This window comes from Bombus pascuorum, chromosome 13 (genome assembly GCF_905332965.1).
Source record: "Bombus pascuorum chromosome 13, iyBomPasc1.1, whole genome shotgun sequence".
In the NCBI taxonomy this organism is placed as follows: Eukaryota; Metazoa; Arthropoda; class Insecta; order Hymenoptera; family Apidae; genus Bombus; species Bombus pascuorum.
Genome location: NC_083500.1, coordinates 7,842,619 through 7,855,982, shown reverse-complemented (window position 1 = coordinate 7,855,982; position 13,364 = coordinate 7,842,619). Strand labels below are relative to the sequence as shown.

General features: G+C 34.6%; 1 protein-coding gene and 2 long non-coding RNA genes across 7 annotated transcripts in view; 1 reads left to right on the top strand and 2 right to left on the bottom strand.

Moving 5' to 3' along the window:
• Positions 1-437, bottom strand: part of LOC132913274 (uncharacterized) — a 343,670-nt gene extending 343,233 nt beyond the window's left edge. Inside the window, exons 1-2 of the long non-coding RNA XR_009659355.1 lie at positions 375-437; positions 24-91 (exon numbers count right to left, since the gene is read on the bottom strand). This is a non-coding gene — a long non-coding RNA (uncharacterized LOC132913274). The remainder of the gene's footprint in view (positions 1-23; positions 92-374) is intronic.
• Positions 438-7,030: 6,593 nt separating this feature from the next.
• LOC132913273 (uncharacterized) lies at positions 7,031-10,754 on the bottom strand. 4 transcript variants are annotated; one of them, XR_009659353.1, is made up of 4 exons: positions 10,681-10,754; positions 9,317-9,454; positions 8,893-9,216; positions 7,031-8,309 (listed from the first exon to the last, which is right to left on the bottom strand). It is a non-coding gene; the product is annotated as an uncharacterized LOC132913273 (long non-coding RNA). The 4 variants fall into 4 exon arrangements; XR_009659352.1 differs by lacking the exon at positions 10,681-10,754 and adding an exon at positions 10,020-10,413; XR_009659351.1 differs by lacking the exon at positions 10,681-10,754 and adding an exon at positions 9,616-9,747.
• A 354-nt stretch (positions 10,755-11,108) lies between these two features.
• Positions 11,109-13,364, top strand: part of LOC132913266 (protein lozenge-like) — a 37,363-nt gene continuing 35,107 nt past the window's right edge. The window contains exons 1-2 of one of the 2 annotated variants that reach the window (XM_060971467.1): positions 11,109-12,151; positions 13,028-13,258. In XM_060971467.1, coding sequence (XP_060827450.1) covers positions 11,896-12,151; positions 13,028-13,258 — 487 coding nt within the window. In that variant the 5' untranslated portion in view covers positions 11,109-11,895. The remainder of the gene's footprint in view (positions 12,152-13,027; positions 13,259-13,364) is intronic. The other variant, XM_060971468.1, reaches the window with a different exon arrangement.

The window sequence follows — 13,364 nt, the reverse complement described above, 5'->3', positions numbered from 1 at the left end:
ATACAAAATAGATAGTTACTTACATTTTTGGCTTTTGAAACAGCACTAGGTATTTTCCAGGGAACAGGAAGAAGAGGAAGAAATGGCATACCTTTAACAAAATATGAATTATTATAATTTATTTTGAGAAATACAGCGATTGTTGATCAAAAAATTTAACATAATAAAATATGAAACTCTATGAAGTTTAATAGCAAAATTTAATACTTAACTTTAATAGCAAAAGAAATTAAAATTCTAATAAACTATAATTAGAATAAAAATTAAAATTCTAATATAAAAAATTAAAGCCAGATTTTAGTTTTTAATTAATAATAATTACAGCGAAATACAAGGAATAAAATTAATAAAATACAATGTGCAAAGATTCTTACATGTATAAATTTAAAATACCGCTACATCCTTCCCAAAGAAGAGGAAAAAAGTTGGAAGTTATGAAAAACCTGTAACAAAGCATGTTAAATATTATAAGTTATTCTTGAAAACGTACTTGTGATTGTTAAAAAACTTAAAACAATGAAAAATAAAACTCTATTCAAACGTGAAATTTTAATAATAAAAAGATTTGAAATTCTAATAAAGTTTAATTACTATATAAAAAGTGGAACTTTAACACAATAATGACAGACTTAGAAATTGAATCTTTACCAATTTCTTAACGATATCAAACATTTTTATTGTGTATTCCAATAGCAAAATTTTATGATTTTAGTTCGATAAATAAATTAGAATGCAGTGTGCGAAAAACTTACATTCTTGAGCTCCAGGAAAGGCTTTATCCTCTTGCGAGACCTGCGACTCTACTACCGAAAAAGAATGTATAACAAAAAAAAAAAAGAATAATAGACTATTGACGCGTCTGTTTAAGTCAAATGACAATCGACGAACACACTGACTCTAATTTCGCGTCTGATTATTATAATTAAATTGAATGAAAGTTGTTATGCTCTAAGTCAATATTAAATGTGATTTAACGCAGCAAGCACTGATTCTACCAACCGCATTGCGCGCGGTCACAAAAATATTCTGAAAGAAAAACTTTATAAGAGGTAGGGGATAGAGAAAAGAAATTTATTTCTTTTTTCTGTCGAGTGTTTGTTTACGAAAATACTGCTTGTTTAGAACTACAAATTAATTATTATTTATTTACAATAGGTAGAATCATATATCATATCAAGAGAATGAAAATATACATGGAAATATCATACCAAAAATACGAAAGAAAATATATCGTTAGCTTATTTACAATATTTTTCAAAGCATTATTGTCAAATATGTATATATATGTGAATATTTCATAATACGATTAATTTGTAAAAATTACCCGCCAAATTGAATGTTCGCCATTACAGCTGCAAATACTTTATGCATTACGTGACTTCTTTCTAATGTAACATGGCGTACTTTTTCTAACCGTTAAACAAAGCTGCGCAATACGAAAAAAACGCGATGCGCAGAACCTGTTCAAACTTGTCTGTGACAGCGTACTTTCTCGAATGTAATAGAAGTTATTGAAAATGACGAAATGAAGGTCAATATTATATTACAGATAATTTGTAAACAAACAAAATGAATGAAAATGAAACAAAATGGAAAAGTTATTTGAATTTCTTACTCAAATGAAAAAGAATCGAGAAAATCTATGTCAAATTTATGTTAAATAATCTTTTCAATTTCTTCGGAAACATAATTTAATATATTCGAAAGAAAAAAGTAATTTCGTTAATCTTTTATTTTTCATCTTGGTATTCTTAAAAAACCGTAAATTTAGAATTTGTTTTATTAGATATTAATCAAGTTAATACCACAAAATATTTATAATAAATGAAGTTAATCGCATAGTGAATAAATATTATCAATTACCTAACTAATAAAAGAAAACAAACATATAAATACGTTTGCCTTCCTTAAAATAAATGAAATATTACCTCATTTCGACGAAAAGTTATCAAATTTATCGTTAATCACCATGGCGTCCTTTTGACTTTCATCCCATCCTTTCGAATTTCACAGCATCTCTCTAATACTTTCAAGTTTCCCTCGGAATCAAATAATTGCAATCTGCGCAAAAAAAGAACAAAATATTAATACAAATGTATAAAAAGAGCAAATTATTTGAAAATGAAACAATGATCAAAGTCAAATTGTCTTTCGAAAACTCATTAAACAAACTACCGGCAAATGGGGCAACCAAAAAAACGATAAAAAAAGTAGATAACTAAATAATAGATTATAATAAAGTATTAAAGAAAAACTTACAATTAAGTGAAAATAACGATAGCGTGAATTTGAAGGTAAAGAAATGTCTGTAAAAGTACCAAAGATATTTGTCGCGAAGTGATGTGAATAAATGTACGTCTAATCTCTCTGATTGTCCATGCTTAACTGACTCCCGAACCGCGATTTATCCCGCGAATTTCGGCTGGCAAAGAGTGAGGGAGGAGGGTCGCTAGTTAGATGCGTATGCACGAATAGGATTCGTCAAATTCCTGAAAGATCTATGCTCAAGGATATGTTTTCAGCAATAAACATATTATGTCTCAAAAAAAAAAAAAAAAAAAAGGAAATAACATATTAGATTGAACACTGAGATGCACGTAGAAACTGATTAGTAGATAGAAAGCTGAAGAAAAATAATTTTTAATTCAAAATAAAATAATATCTGGGCCGAAAGAACTGTGATTAACTTATATTTTGTACATACATATGTATACAGAAGAGTATATACATATACATATATATATATATGTATATGTGAAGAGTATATACATATACATATATATATATATGTATATGTGAAGAGTATATACATATATTATATACATATTTATTATTCTTTTATTTATATTTCATTCGTATGACAATTTTCATCAATTATATGTATGTTAATTATACTTGCTATAATTATTCATAATTGTTTGACTCTACCCCCAGTTCCTTCCAATTTCCAATATGACAACGCGTAAAATGATGTAACTTTATATTTTAGTTCGTACAGCTGCCACTAGGGCGATGTTGGTATAGGACCGTATCATATTCTAACAGTACCTGAATCCTATTTGTATTTTCGTGTATTTCGATATCCATTTATAAAGAAATAATATGATACATTACTAAATTGCGTTAACATATTGTTGCTTTACTTCTAGTGATTTTATTAATTTTGATAGTTGGATTAAATATAATACCTAATCTCACTGTTCCATTGTGGAGGACATAGCGAAGCTGATTTCTTACAAAATTTGATATTTGACAACATGAAACACGAAATTCTATAAAGTAACAGATCTATTCTGCACCGCATTTGTGCTATTGGCATTCTTTGATGTGATTCGTATCACTGGAATTTTACATTAAATCGGTAACGTCGTAAATGATATAAAAATATTAAGAAACTAACAGTTAGAGTTCTTGAATCATATATATGTATATATCAGAAAACTACACTGGGTGTGAAATTTATTTGAAATTAATCATTATTAATAAGGATTTTCTGAATTTCGGACAATTTATATGTACAATTTACTCACAAAGCTGCACTTCTTATTATCGACATAATTGATAAAAAACGAACCATCTATACCATCCAACACTATCATTGATCTCAACATGTCGATAAGCAACGAATAAATCTTCAACAAAATATCAAGTCTAGATTAAATTTCAACCCTAATTTAATCAGTCTACATTAACAAATAATTATAATTTTTATTTTAAACAGTATTAAAATACTACAAATATATGTAATCGTTTTAGAGAATATCAAAGAATATTCCAAATTGTTAATTCCTTGCTAATACCAAAGAAAAACTGTTTATGAACTCGAAATCTAGTTAATACATACTGATTGTACTTAATACGCATATGATTCAGTTCCAAGTCAAGCCAAATTCGTTTAATGCACTGTCCGATGTTCTTAATTTACGCTTTCCAATCCCTTCGTCGAAACGAGTGGTAAAGCTCATGCTTTAAAGCTCGTTTCCCCAAACAGGATGAAGCACAGGGTATGTCTCACATCTGTATTGTTATCCTTTTGATGTCCTCCTCAAAGCTGGACCGCACCAGGCTTACACTGCCGTTCTGGTAAGCGCAGGGAGGCACAAACGATTTTCTACGGTCTAGTTCCATCATGTAGTGTCTTCTACGATTAAATTACTATACTTCAGTCTAACATATTTGCATCTTCATTCATCAGCTATATTTCACTTTAGGAAGTTCATAGAAAAATTTTAACGTTTTTTAAATTCTACTTGTTTCCACGTCGTGAAGTTTAGAATGAGAATATCCAAATGGAAGAATAATAGTAGCATCCTATTTTCTAGCACATATATCCCAAGTTTTAATTTAAACCTCATAAGTTTCTTATGGAGGTCTGAACAAATCTTAGATCCAACTTATTTCTATTCTATAGAGCTTATAGTAAAGATATTGAAATAAAAAAGTAATGGCATTCTTATTTGTAGCTCATCTTATCCTGTATTTTAAAGGTTTGGAGGAATTTTTAACACTTCTTTGAATTCAATTCTTTTCCAGTTTCGAAATTTGAGATGAAGATTTTTAAATTGAAAAATAATTGTAGTTTCTATTTCCTAGATAAGAGAAAAGTTAAAAAAACATTCATATATGAGGAATTCAATAAAAAACTCTTGCAAGTACGCTTTTCCAAAAACAGAATGACTGTAAGAAGAAATACATAAGATTCCTATTCAAATAAAGAATCTTTCGGTACACTTTCTAAATCTTTATCAATGCATGTATGATAATGTTTTGTAACGTTTGAAAGCGTGTGCAATTTTCTATTAAAGTTTAACTTTATCTATAATTCTCTCAAATTCAAAATTTTATCACTAGTATCACCTTTTTCTCGCATAAAACAAATTAACAATTTTTATATATGATAAACTCAAAGAATACAGATTCCATTTTCTAACAAGATGAGATATAACAGTCGATGAAAATATTTTTATATATTACAAAAAGTGTCCATAAGATAGATTCTACTTTTTAACAAGATAAAGTAAAATTGTTGATGAAAATTCGGCTCGAAGGTACTTTCTGTAAGGCCGTTGTATAGGATGGATGGTCAGAATACCAAACACAATTTACCGAAGACCGAGAATCAAGAGCCATCCCTGTATCCTCGGAATCTAGAATACAGTGGACACTAGAGAGAGGTAGTCGCACAGGGGGTTTATTAAGCTTATTAACGGACTATACAAGGGTGGATGTACATATCTACGTCGGTGGTCGTGGAAAGTATGGCTAGCCAGAAGGGGTGCAAGGGTGGGAGATAATAGTACCTATGTGTGTGTGCCCTATCCTCTCATTCGTTTCATACGGCAGAAGTCGAGATTTCAGCTTGTCATACCTATAATTATCATTCCCCTTTGCGTTATTTCCTCTTCGTCTATTTAATTTCTACCTTCTCACTACCTTCCTCCAAATATCAAATTTAGTTCAATTTACGTTTAAATCGACTCACAAATTTGGACTAATTATACTGCAAAAGAGAATGTATGCCAGAAGAGTAACGATATTTAAAGCGGAAAATTCGAAAATTGATTGCTTAAATTTTCCGTCGTAGGTATAATGCATATATTCATTATTATAAGGATACAGATATTTTTATTTTACACGCTTCATATTCTTCTTAGAATTATGTAAAGTAATATGCAAGAGAATCACGAATACGATAACTATGAAAAAGAACAGCTGTCGGTGGAATTAAAAATATTACGATAATGATAATCATGCAGTCATTTGCCTTCTAAATCGACCACCCTCTTTCATAGGCTTGTTATATTCTTTGACTGCATCCCCTTCCTATAATCGCGTGGCCACCCTAGCGAGTATTATTAGCTGCACGCTTTGCAATTGGATTAACGGAAGCGGAATTGCATCGACGGAAACGGAAACGGCATGAATTGTTCCACATAGTCACGAAGGCCTACCACTTTTGCTTGTTTCATCTAATCGAAATACTTGCCAGTACCATGAGACAATTATCGTCGGATCACGGTAATATTAAACTTTATTAAATGCAACATTAATAGTATCTTCCTCCTCTTTATAAAGTTTGAACTTTTTCACAAAGTTCTATCTGTTATTAGGTTTCTGTTCTTTGAAAAGAATGAAATCAATGACTTTTATAGAAATTTCTGTTGCCTAGTTTACAATATAATATCCAATATAATATTCATTGTTGTAAATTGTCACTAGAATATTCTTTCAGTATTTCTACAATCTAATTCAAAGTATTGGACATTTCTCTTGAGAAAAGGTTTTACAGAGATATAAACAAACTACTAATTTTACCTCTATTAATTTTGTTATCTGTAACTTAAACAATCTAGAGCATCTAAGATATGCTTTATGATGAAACAGTTTCTTCATAAAATTTCCAACGGCTGATAGTTCTTCAAGCAATGTTAATCGATTTTTTGTGGACTTTATGTTTTAAGTACACAAGTATAAATAATAAAATATAGTTGTAAATACACAAGTAAAATCAACCAATCTAGTAGAATTAAAACTGAATTTATTAGATTCTCCAAATGAAAGATGTATCGAATAAAATATACCTGCATGCCTAATACCTAGGAATAAAACAAACGATGGTACCTATTCAGACGATCCGAGAGTGCGTAAACGTAAGAACGAAGGGAGAACGGGTCGAAGGAGCTAAGGGTCGCAGATTTGGGTTTTACAGAAGAGAGGAAGAGAGGTCGTCTAATCGCGTCCCTAGTCCTGATTTAGGGCGGGATTTTAATTACGAAGGGTCAGTAAGTGCGGCTGTCCACTTGCCGTAAGTATTCCTCCCTTATTTATAGTTCATTAGCTCGGCTTTTACGCAAAAGGCAGATTAACTTACGTCCGGTTGTACGATCCCTTTTCTCAGACAAAATTTAACCCCGTAAAAAGATCTTTACACAATATTAATAAAATTCTCTTCACTATCTTTCATAATAAAATTTAAAGTTTCTTATCTAGTTAACAAGATTCTGTTGAATTTAGAAAACCTCTATTTAAATTGAAACAAAATTCCATAGTTAAAGGAAGCAGATTTTCGTGGACAAATCTTCGGAAGATTATTTCGACATGTACATGATTAATGAGTTCAAACATATCGCATTAAGAATTCTTCGATTACCAAAGTTATCAGGGGAAAGCCCTTTTCATGAGACACTATTTTCTGGGAATCGAGTTGTCGATAAGTGTGTCTTACGAAGCCCTTCCGGTGGCGCTGGCCACCGGTATCGTTTCCAAGCGATGCCACCATCCTGATAAAAAGCGTAAAAAATGTTTTTGCTTTCCCTCCGCCCATTAATCTGTTATCTGGCCCACCTCATAACGAGCTTTACAATCCGACGTTACTTCGAAAATATCGCACAATTCCTATATTTCATTTAAAAAAATCGAATTAATCACTAATTCATAGGATAAGTAATAATCGCTATCTGTTACATATCTATAACCACACGATTTGTACAATTTTCTGTTAAAAGAAATATACTAACTACAACACAATGCTACCAAAGAAAATTTATTTCAAAAGATCTCATCTTAATTGATCATTAATTCACAAGACAAATAACAATCTCTAACTATTCTATCTATTAAGCATTTCTAACCATGAATTGAATTACCACGTTATTTATACATTTTCTTATTAAAAGAAGCAAACTGTTCAATTAAAAGAAAAAGTCTCAACTTACAGATTACAAAAATCAAGTAAAAAACAATGGGATTACATCATGGCCAAACAACCATAAACACACGTGACAACTGTGATAGATCTGGCCGGCGTCTTTCGCGTAAGTAATTGCGGTTTCACGACACGCAGACCCGATTTTTGCGGTAGATCGGTGTGAACCGACAAAACCGATCGGTGAGGTGTCCCTCGTCCGCGCTTCTCACTTTTAAAGACAGAGAGATAAGAAAACGCAGGTAAAATCGGCCACGGGTCGAAGCACCGTGCCACTTCCGAGGGGTTAATTACATTCTTGCGAGCCCCGCACGAACGAGTGAAACCGCATTTTGCTTCCTCGATTGCACTTTAGCAGACCACAGTGCAATAAACGGTAGCGTTGCGGGAACACGCCGACCGGAGACCTTTAAAGCGCCTTACACCATCTTTTCGCGTATGTATTCCGGGAAAATTCTTTCCGACTTCAACGAAGTTACGTATCAAGTAATATCGGTGCGTCGTCGGGCTGGATCGTTTGACTTCACCGGTTAACTTCAAAGGGTCAACGGTTATTTGATTACAGCTTACTCGAGTATTTTGTGGCAGTTCGGTGTTCTTGCAACTGAAAATTGAAAAGGATCGGTCAGATTATAGGATGTTGAAACGACATGGGAGAAATTTAAGTACTTCATTGAACTGTAAAAGCCGTATACAAGACACATAGATAGTAATTTGATAGCTGAATTTCTTTAGAAGATGTAATAGTAGAGTTATAAAGAATTTTCAAAATATGTAAAAGTTATCAAACTATTACTGTGATCTATGATGATACATTATTCTAGAACTACTATTGCTTTTCAAATTGGAGTACCTACCTACGGATGACGAATCTAAATTTCTAGACTTCAATTTACTCGAAACATTTTGAAGAATTTTCAAGATATACAAAGATCATTAAACTATTATCATGATTTTAAACAATTTAGAAAAACAACCAGTGATTTTCAAATTGAAGTAAGGAGGAATATCTGAAGAGAATTCGTCCAGACCTAAACTCTATCAATTATCATTACCAGCCAACTTATATGCCTAGTAATAATGTTTGGCATCTGTGTAGAAGATAGATATCTGATCAAAGATACAATTCTACAAAGTTCCTGGTAGATTGAATCTTGCAATGGATATCAGAGGTAACAGCTTCCTACCTTGGTAGAGTAGAGACAGGTGGGGGGGTCACCGAACAAAGTTCAAAAGAGAGTAAAAGAGACGTCGGGGGAGAAAAGGAGGAGGTTGAAGGTGGCGGTGGTACGAAGGAACAAAATCCCGAGGGTGGGGCAAACGATCCACGATGCGGGAGAGTCCCACCCCCACCTGCTCCCGCGATCACAGGCTCCGCCTCCAGAAAGCCGCGTGACGTCACACAGACACTTGTTACGCCTTGCTTATACACTGAGTTGCCACTTGGATCTTATAATCTAGAGAAGTCACTCTTTTCAACCCCTATGAGCGACTTTTGTCCAAGTTTCAAGCTACAAAAATCAAAAATTTTTATTATTCCGTTCGTTTTCGTCACTTGGGGCTTATACAATTCTACGATATATTGAAATAAGTATTAGAGATGCAACTCACTAACTTAGAAAAGCCACCTTTTTCCTATGATTAATTATCATCATTTTTTAATGCATTCTCCAATTTATAAACATCAAAATATGTACTCTATTACTTCGTTTACTTTCGCCATTGAGGTTTTATAGGATTCTGTTTAATCTGGAAACATCAGAATAAAGGTTAGGTGGAAAGCCAGCCATGATAAAAAACATTTGAATTTCCCTCGCTTCCCAGAAGATTAAACAACTTTCCTGATAGTGCATGCAAATATTATCCTGTTATATACTAGGAATTATTAGAATCCCCGACTATTTGCCTACCAATTATTTCAGAAAAGGATATGAGCATTTAACGCCATTCAGCAAGATTACGAAATTGCGGGTGCTGAAAGCTTGGCCCGCTTTGAAAAAAAACACGATAACACACGGAGTTTTGATGATACTTCCTCCTTATCGGTGTTACAACTAGCCAAAAGATTATATAGAGAAGTGACTAATTAGCATGAATTAGTTCAACCACGTCAAATATCACATCAACGACATCTATATGTTTTAAATATATTAATACTACGTGATTGGTCGAATCGGGTTTTGATCAGTTGCAAAATCGAGCTCACTAGCATATGCAAATATATTTATAAATGGATACAATTATAGATAGCAACTACGATGACACATGGGATTTTCCGTAAATTTGCTGTAGCCATGAAACAGGTTGGATTTACCTTTCACGATATCGAAATGGCCTTCAATGTATCTTTTTCTCCTATAACTGATTAATATACTGTATCTCTGGATTTTTACATTCTGAGGTACCTAAAAGTGAACGGATGGATATTGTTTTCAATTCTTTATGATTCAACTTTACTTCAAACTAACCTCATTACTGCATTGTCAAACTGAATATGGATACTAGTAATGCTTAATATTTTATGATCATACCTAAAAGGTTTATGCGAAAGGTTAAAGAAAACGAATGATCACTTTGTAACGCCACCTTAACGTGCACTTTACGACTCAATTTCATTTCGAACTAACCTAAAGCTCACAGTGATGACATTTACTATGCAATATTCAGCACTCCTTTATATTAAATGATTTCTGTAATTTTTCTCTCAAAGCTACAACCATAATTTAGAACACGTACTTGTGCCGACTAAATTGCACCAACGCCACTGACGCTTTCGAGAATCGCACAGTCCTATCGAACGGCCTATAGATCGAAATCCCATTTCCTTAGTGCGTGGCGCTACTTAACCTAATTTGTACGCCCTTATTCAATTTGATTAAATATAAAAAATTAAATGCACGTACTACGTTCAGCAATTACATTGAATAACTTTATGTGTAAATATGTAAAAAAGTGATGGTGCTTTTTAAATTTACCTTGGAATATATTATTATTCATGTCATCTTACAACGAATGAAAGTAAGTCATTTGTTCCTAGAGAATCGAGCACTAATCGCATACTTCTACAACTTACTAATTAACAGTTTGAGATATATTAAGATACTGAGTACATTAAAACCATTTGATCAAATGCAATCGATTACTAATTGATATGATCATTTGCCATGACTAACACAATTTCCCAGTAGTCGAACAATGCGACATATTCGCCGGAAGCTGGTGAAAAACTCTTCGCGTGAGAGAATAGACTGCGTATAAATAAGCCGAGAAATATGAAAACGCGAACACTGGTCAGAGAACGAGTGCACTCGATCAGAGGGCGGGCGATCTAACAGTGGGGATATGGAAGAGAGGAAGCGCGGCGGGAGGACGATGTCGACGGTGGGGAGCTTTGGAATTGCAAGGCTTAGGCCGTCCCGGGCCGCTTACGCGGAACACGCGGCTGAAGCCGCGCCGCCGGCATTACGTCGCGCACCGTCGACCGCGACTGACGTTCCTGTAATTGTGTTTCATTTCCAACCTCTATTTCGATGTACTGTGTTTTCTCGAATCTACAAACGAGCCTCGTCTACGATCGTGTCTGCGCACAATATCGAATCTTTCTCGCGAAACGAAAGTGAAAGCTTCTCATTTAAGCTGTCATTAGACCAACTGGTGCCAGAGGTTCAGAAACCTCGACGTACCTCGCATCCAGCAACCTGTAGGAGCCTCCAATCCGGGTAAAAACGTGTTACGTCATCAATAAGTGATCGTATAGTTTAATAATAAATCCTTGATAGATCGTGCATCGATCTCTGTAGTGACACCTCGCGGACTAAAAGTGCAATAGAGGGGAGAAACAGTTTCTGATTGGAGGTGTTACGTTGTTATTCGATAAATATTGTCATGGCGTTGGCGGGAAACGAGTAAGTTTAAGAGCTGTCGTTATGGAACTCGGAGAAATTTCGAGAACGCCGACGATACTTCGTACGTGTTATAAGATACGATGAATGTGTCGGTAAGTATCCTGGATATCCATCGTGTGGACCAGAAGCGGAGAAGCAGCTGCTGGAGGAGGAGTTACTGGTAGCAGCCAGGAAGTAGATAGCAGGCTCCGGTGGAGTGTATAGATCGAGGAGGCAAGTGAAGTCACGACGTCTTGCCCGGAGGGTGCGTGCTTGGGCGACGAGGGGCGGCTACTGGCCGATGGGATGCATCTACCGGTGGGTTCCGTGGGCTGCGGGGAGAATTACGCCACCGTTGGATCCCACGAAGGCGCCGGCCCGTGCGGCCCCTCACTGGCGCCTCTCCAGGGGGTGAACACCAGGTACCAGCAGGCCGACGACGCCGACGCCGGGGGAGGAGGTGGCGAGATGAGCGAGGGTGCCGCCGTCGGCGAGCTGTGGTGGACCGAGAGACTCGTCGGCGAGGCACAGGCTGAACACCCTGGCGAATTAGTTCGAACAGGTTCGTAATATTTCTAACATTGAAATTAATCTGCCTTTGATCGTTTATGGAAACTTTGTAAATTTATTACGCTATATTTCTAGTGACTCAAGTAATTTGCTTTTGTGAGGATGTATGGATGGATGTGAAACATATGTACATATGTAAATGACACAGGTTCATATTGTTTGTAAACTAGGATTACTAGGTTTGTAAAATTCTCTGGTTCGTTTGCATAGATTTACATTAATATGTAATGTGTTTTTGAAGATTTAAATGATTTCTTTGTAAAGTATATGGATAAAGGTTTCTGTTGTTCCTTTCTTTCTGCACTTTTGAGTACTCTGCGGTACAAGTTTTATAGTTTACTCGGTGAAAGTTCTAATCTTAATATGGCTTCCAAGAAACGATCATTGATTGGTCAAAAGTTTGACGTTGTCTTCTATTCGAAGGAGCGGGAAAACAGTACGCGTAACGGAAATTTTATTGCGAAACTTTTCGTTGAATTTTCGGGCACGGATAGTTTTATTACAAAATTTTCTATATGCAGCTGGTGAAATATCAGGTTAATAAAAACTTATAATGTTTCTATGTAGATTCTTAGTCATATTAATTATATTTTAGAAGAATACAAGAATAATGTTTGTACAAGTATACAGTTAAATATGGCGACCGAGAATAGAGTTAGATGAATTAAATTTAAGAATGTAAAAATCTTTATATAATTGTAAAATATCATTTTTCCCAAATATTAATTTAGAATATTCATTAAAAGTAATACTTGTACGTAAAGTAATACTTGTTACAAAAATTTAATTGCATCTGAAGGAACAGAACCAATTCTATTCCGTCTGTCTCTTCAGCAGAGATACTAATTGCTTTTATAATTTTTTGCAGGATCACCGTATTTTCTATGCAGTCAACTGCCAACTCACTGGCGGTCCAACAAAACGCTTCCGGTGGCGTTCAAAGTAGTCGCCCTGGGCGAAGTCGTCGATGGAACTCTAGTGACAGTGCGAGCGGGTAACGATGAGAACTGTTGCGCCGAACTAAGGAATTCCACAACCTTGATGAAGAACCAAGTCGCCAAGTTCAATGACTTGAGGTTCGTTGGGAGAAGCGGCAGGGGTGAGTCTCCTAAACAGTTTTCTTGGTTCTCATCCTTTTTTTCAAATACATACATGAGATATAACCTAATCTTTATTACGCCATTAGATTTCATAGTGATATAAAA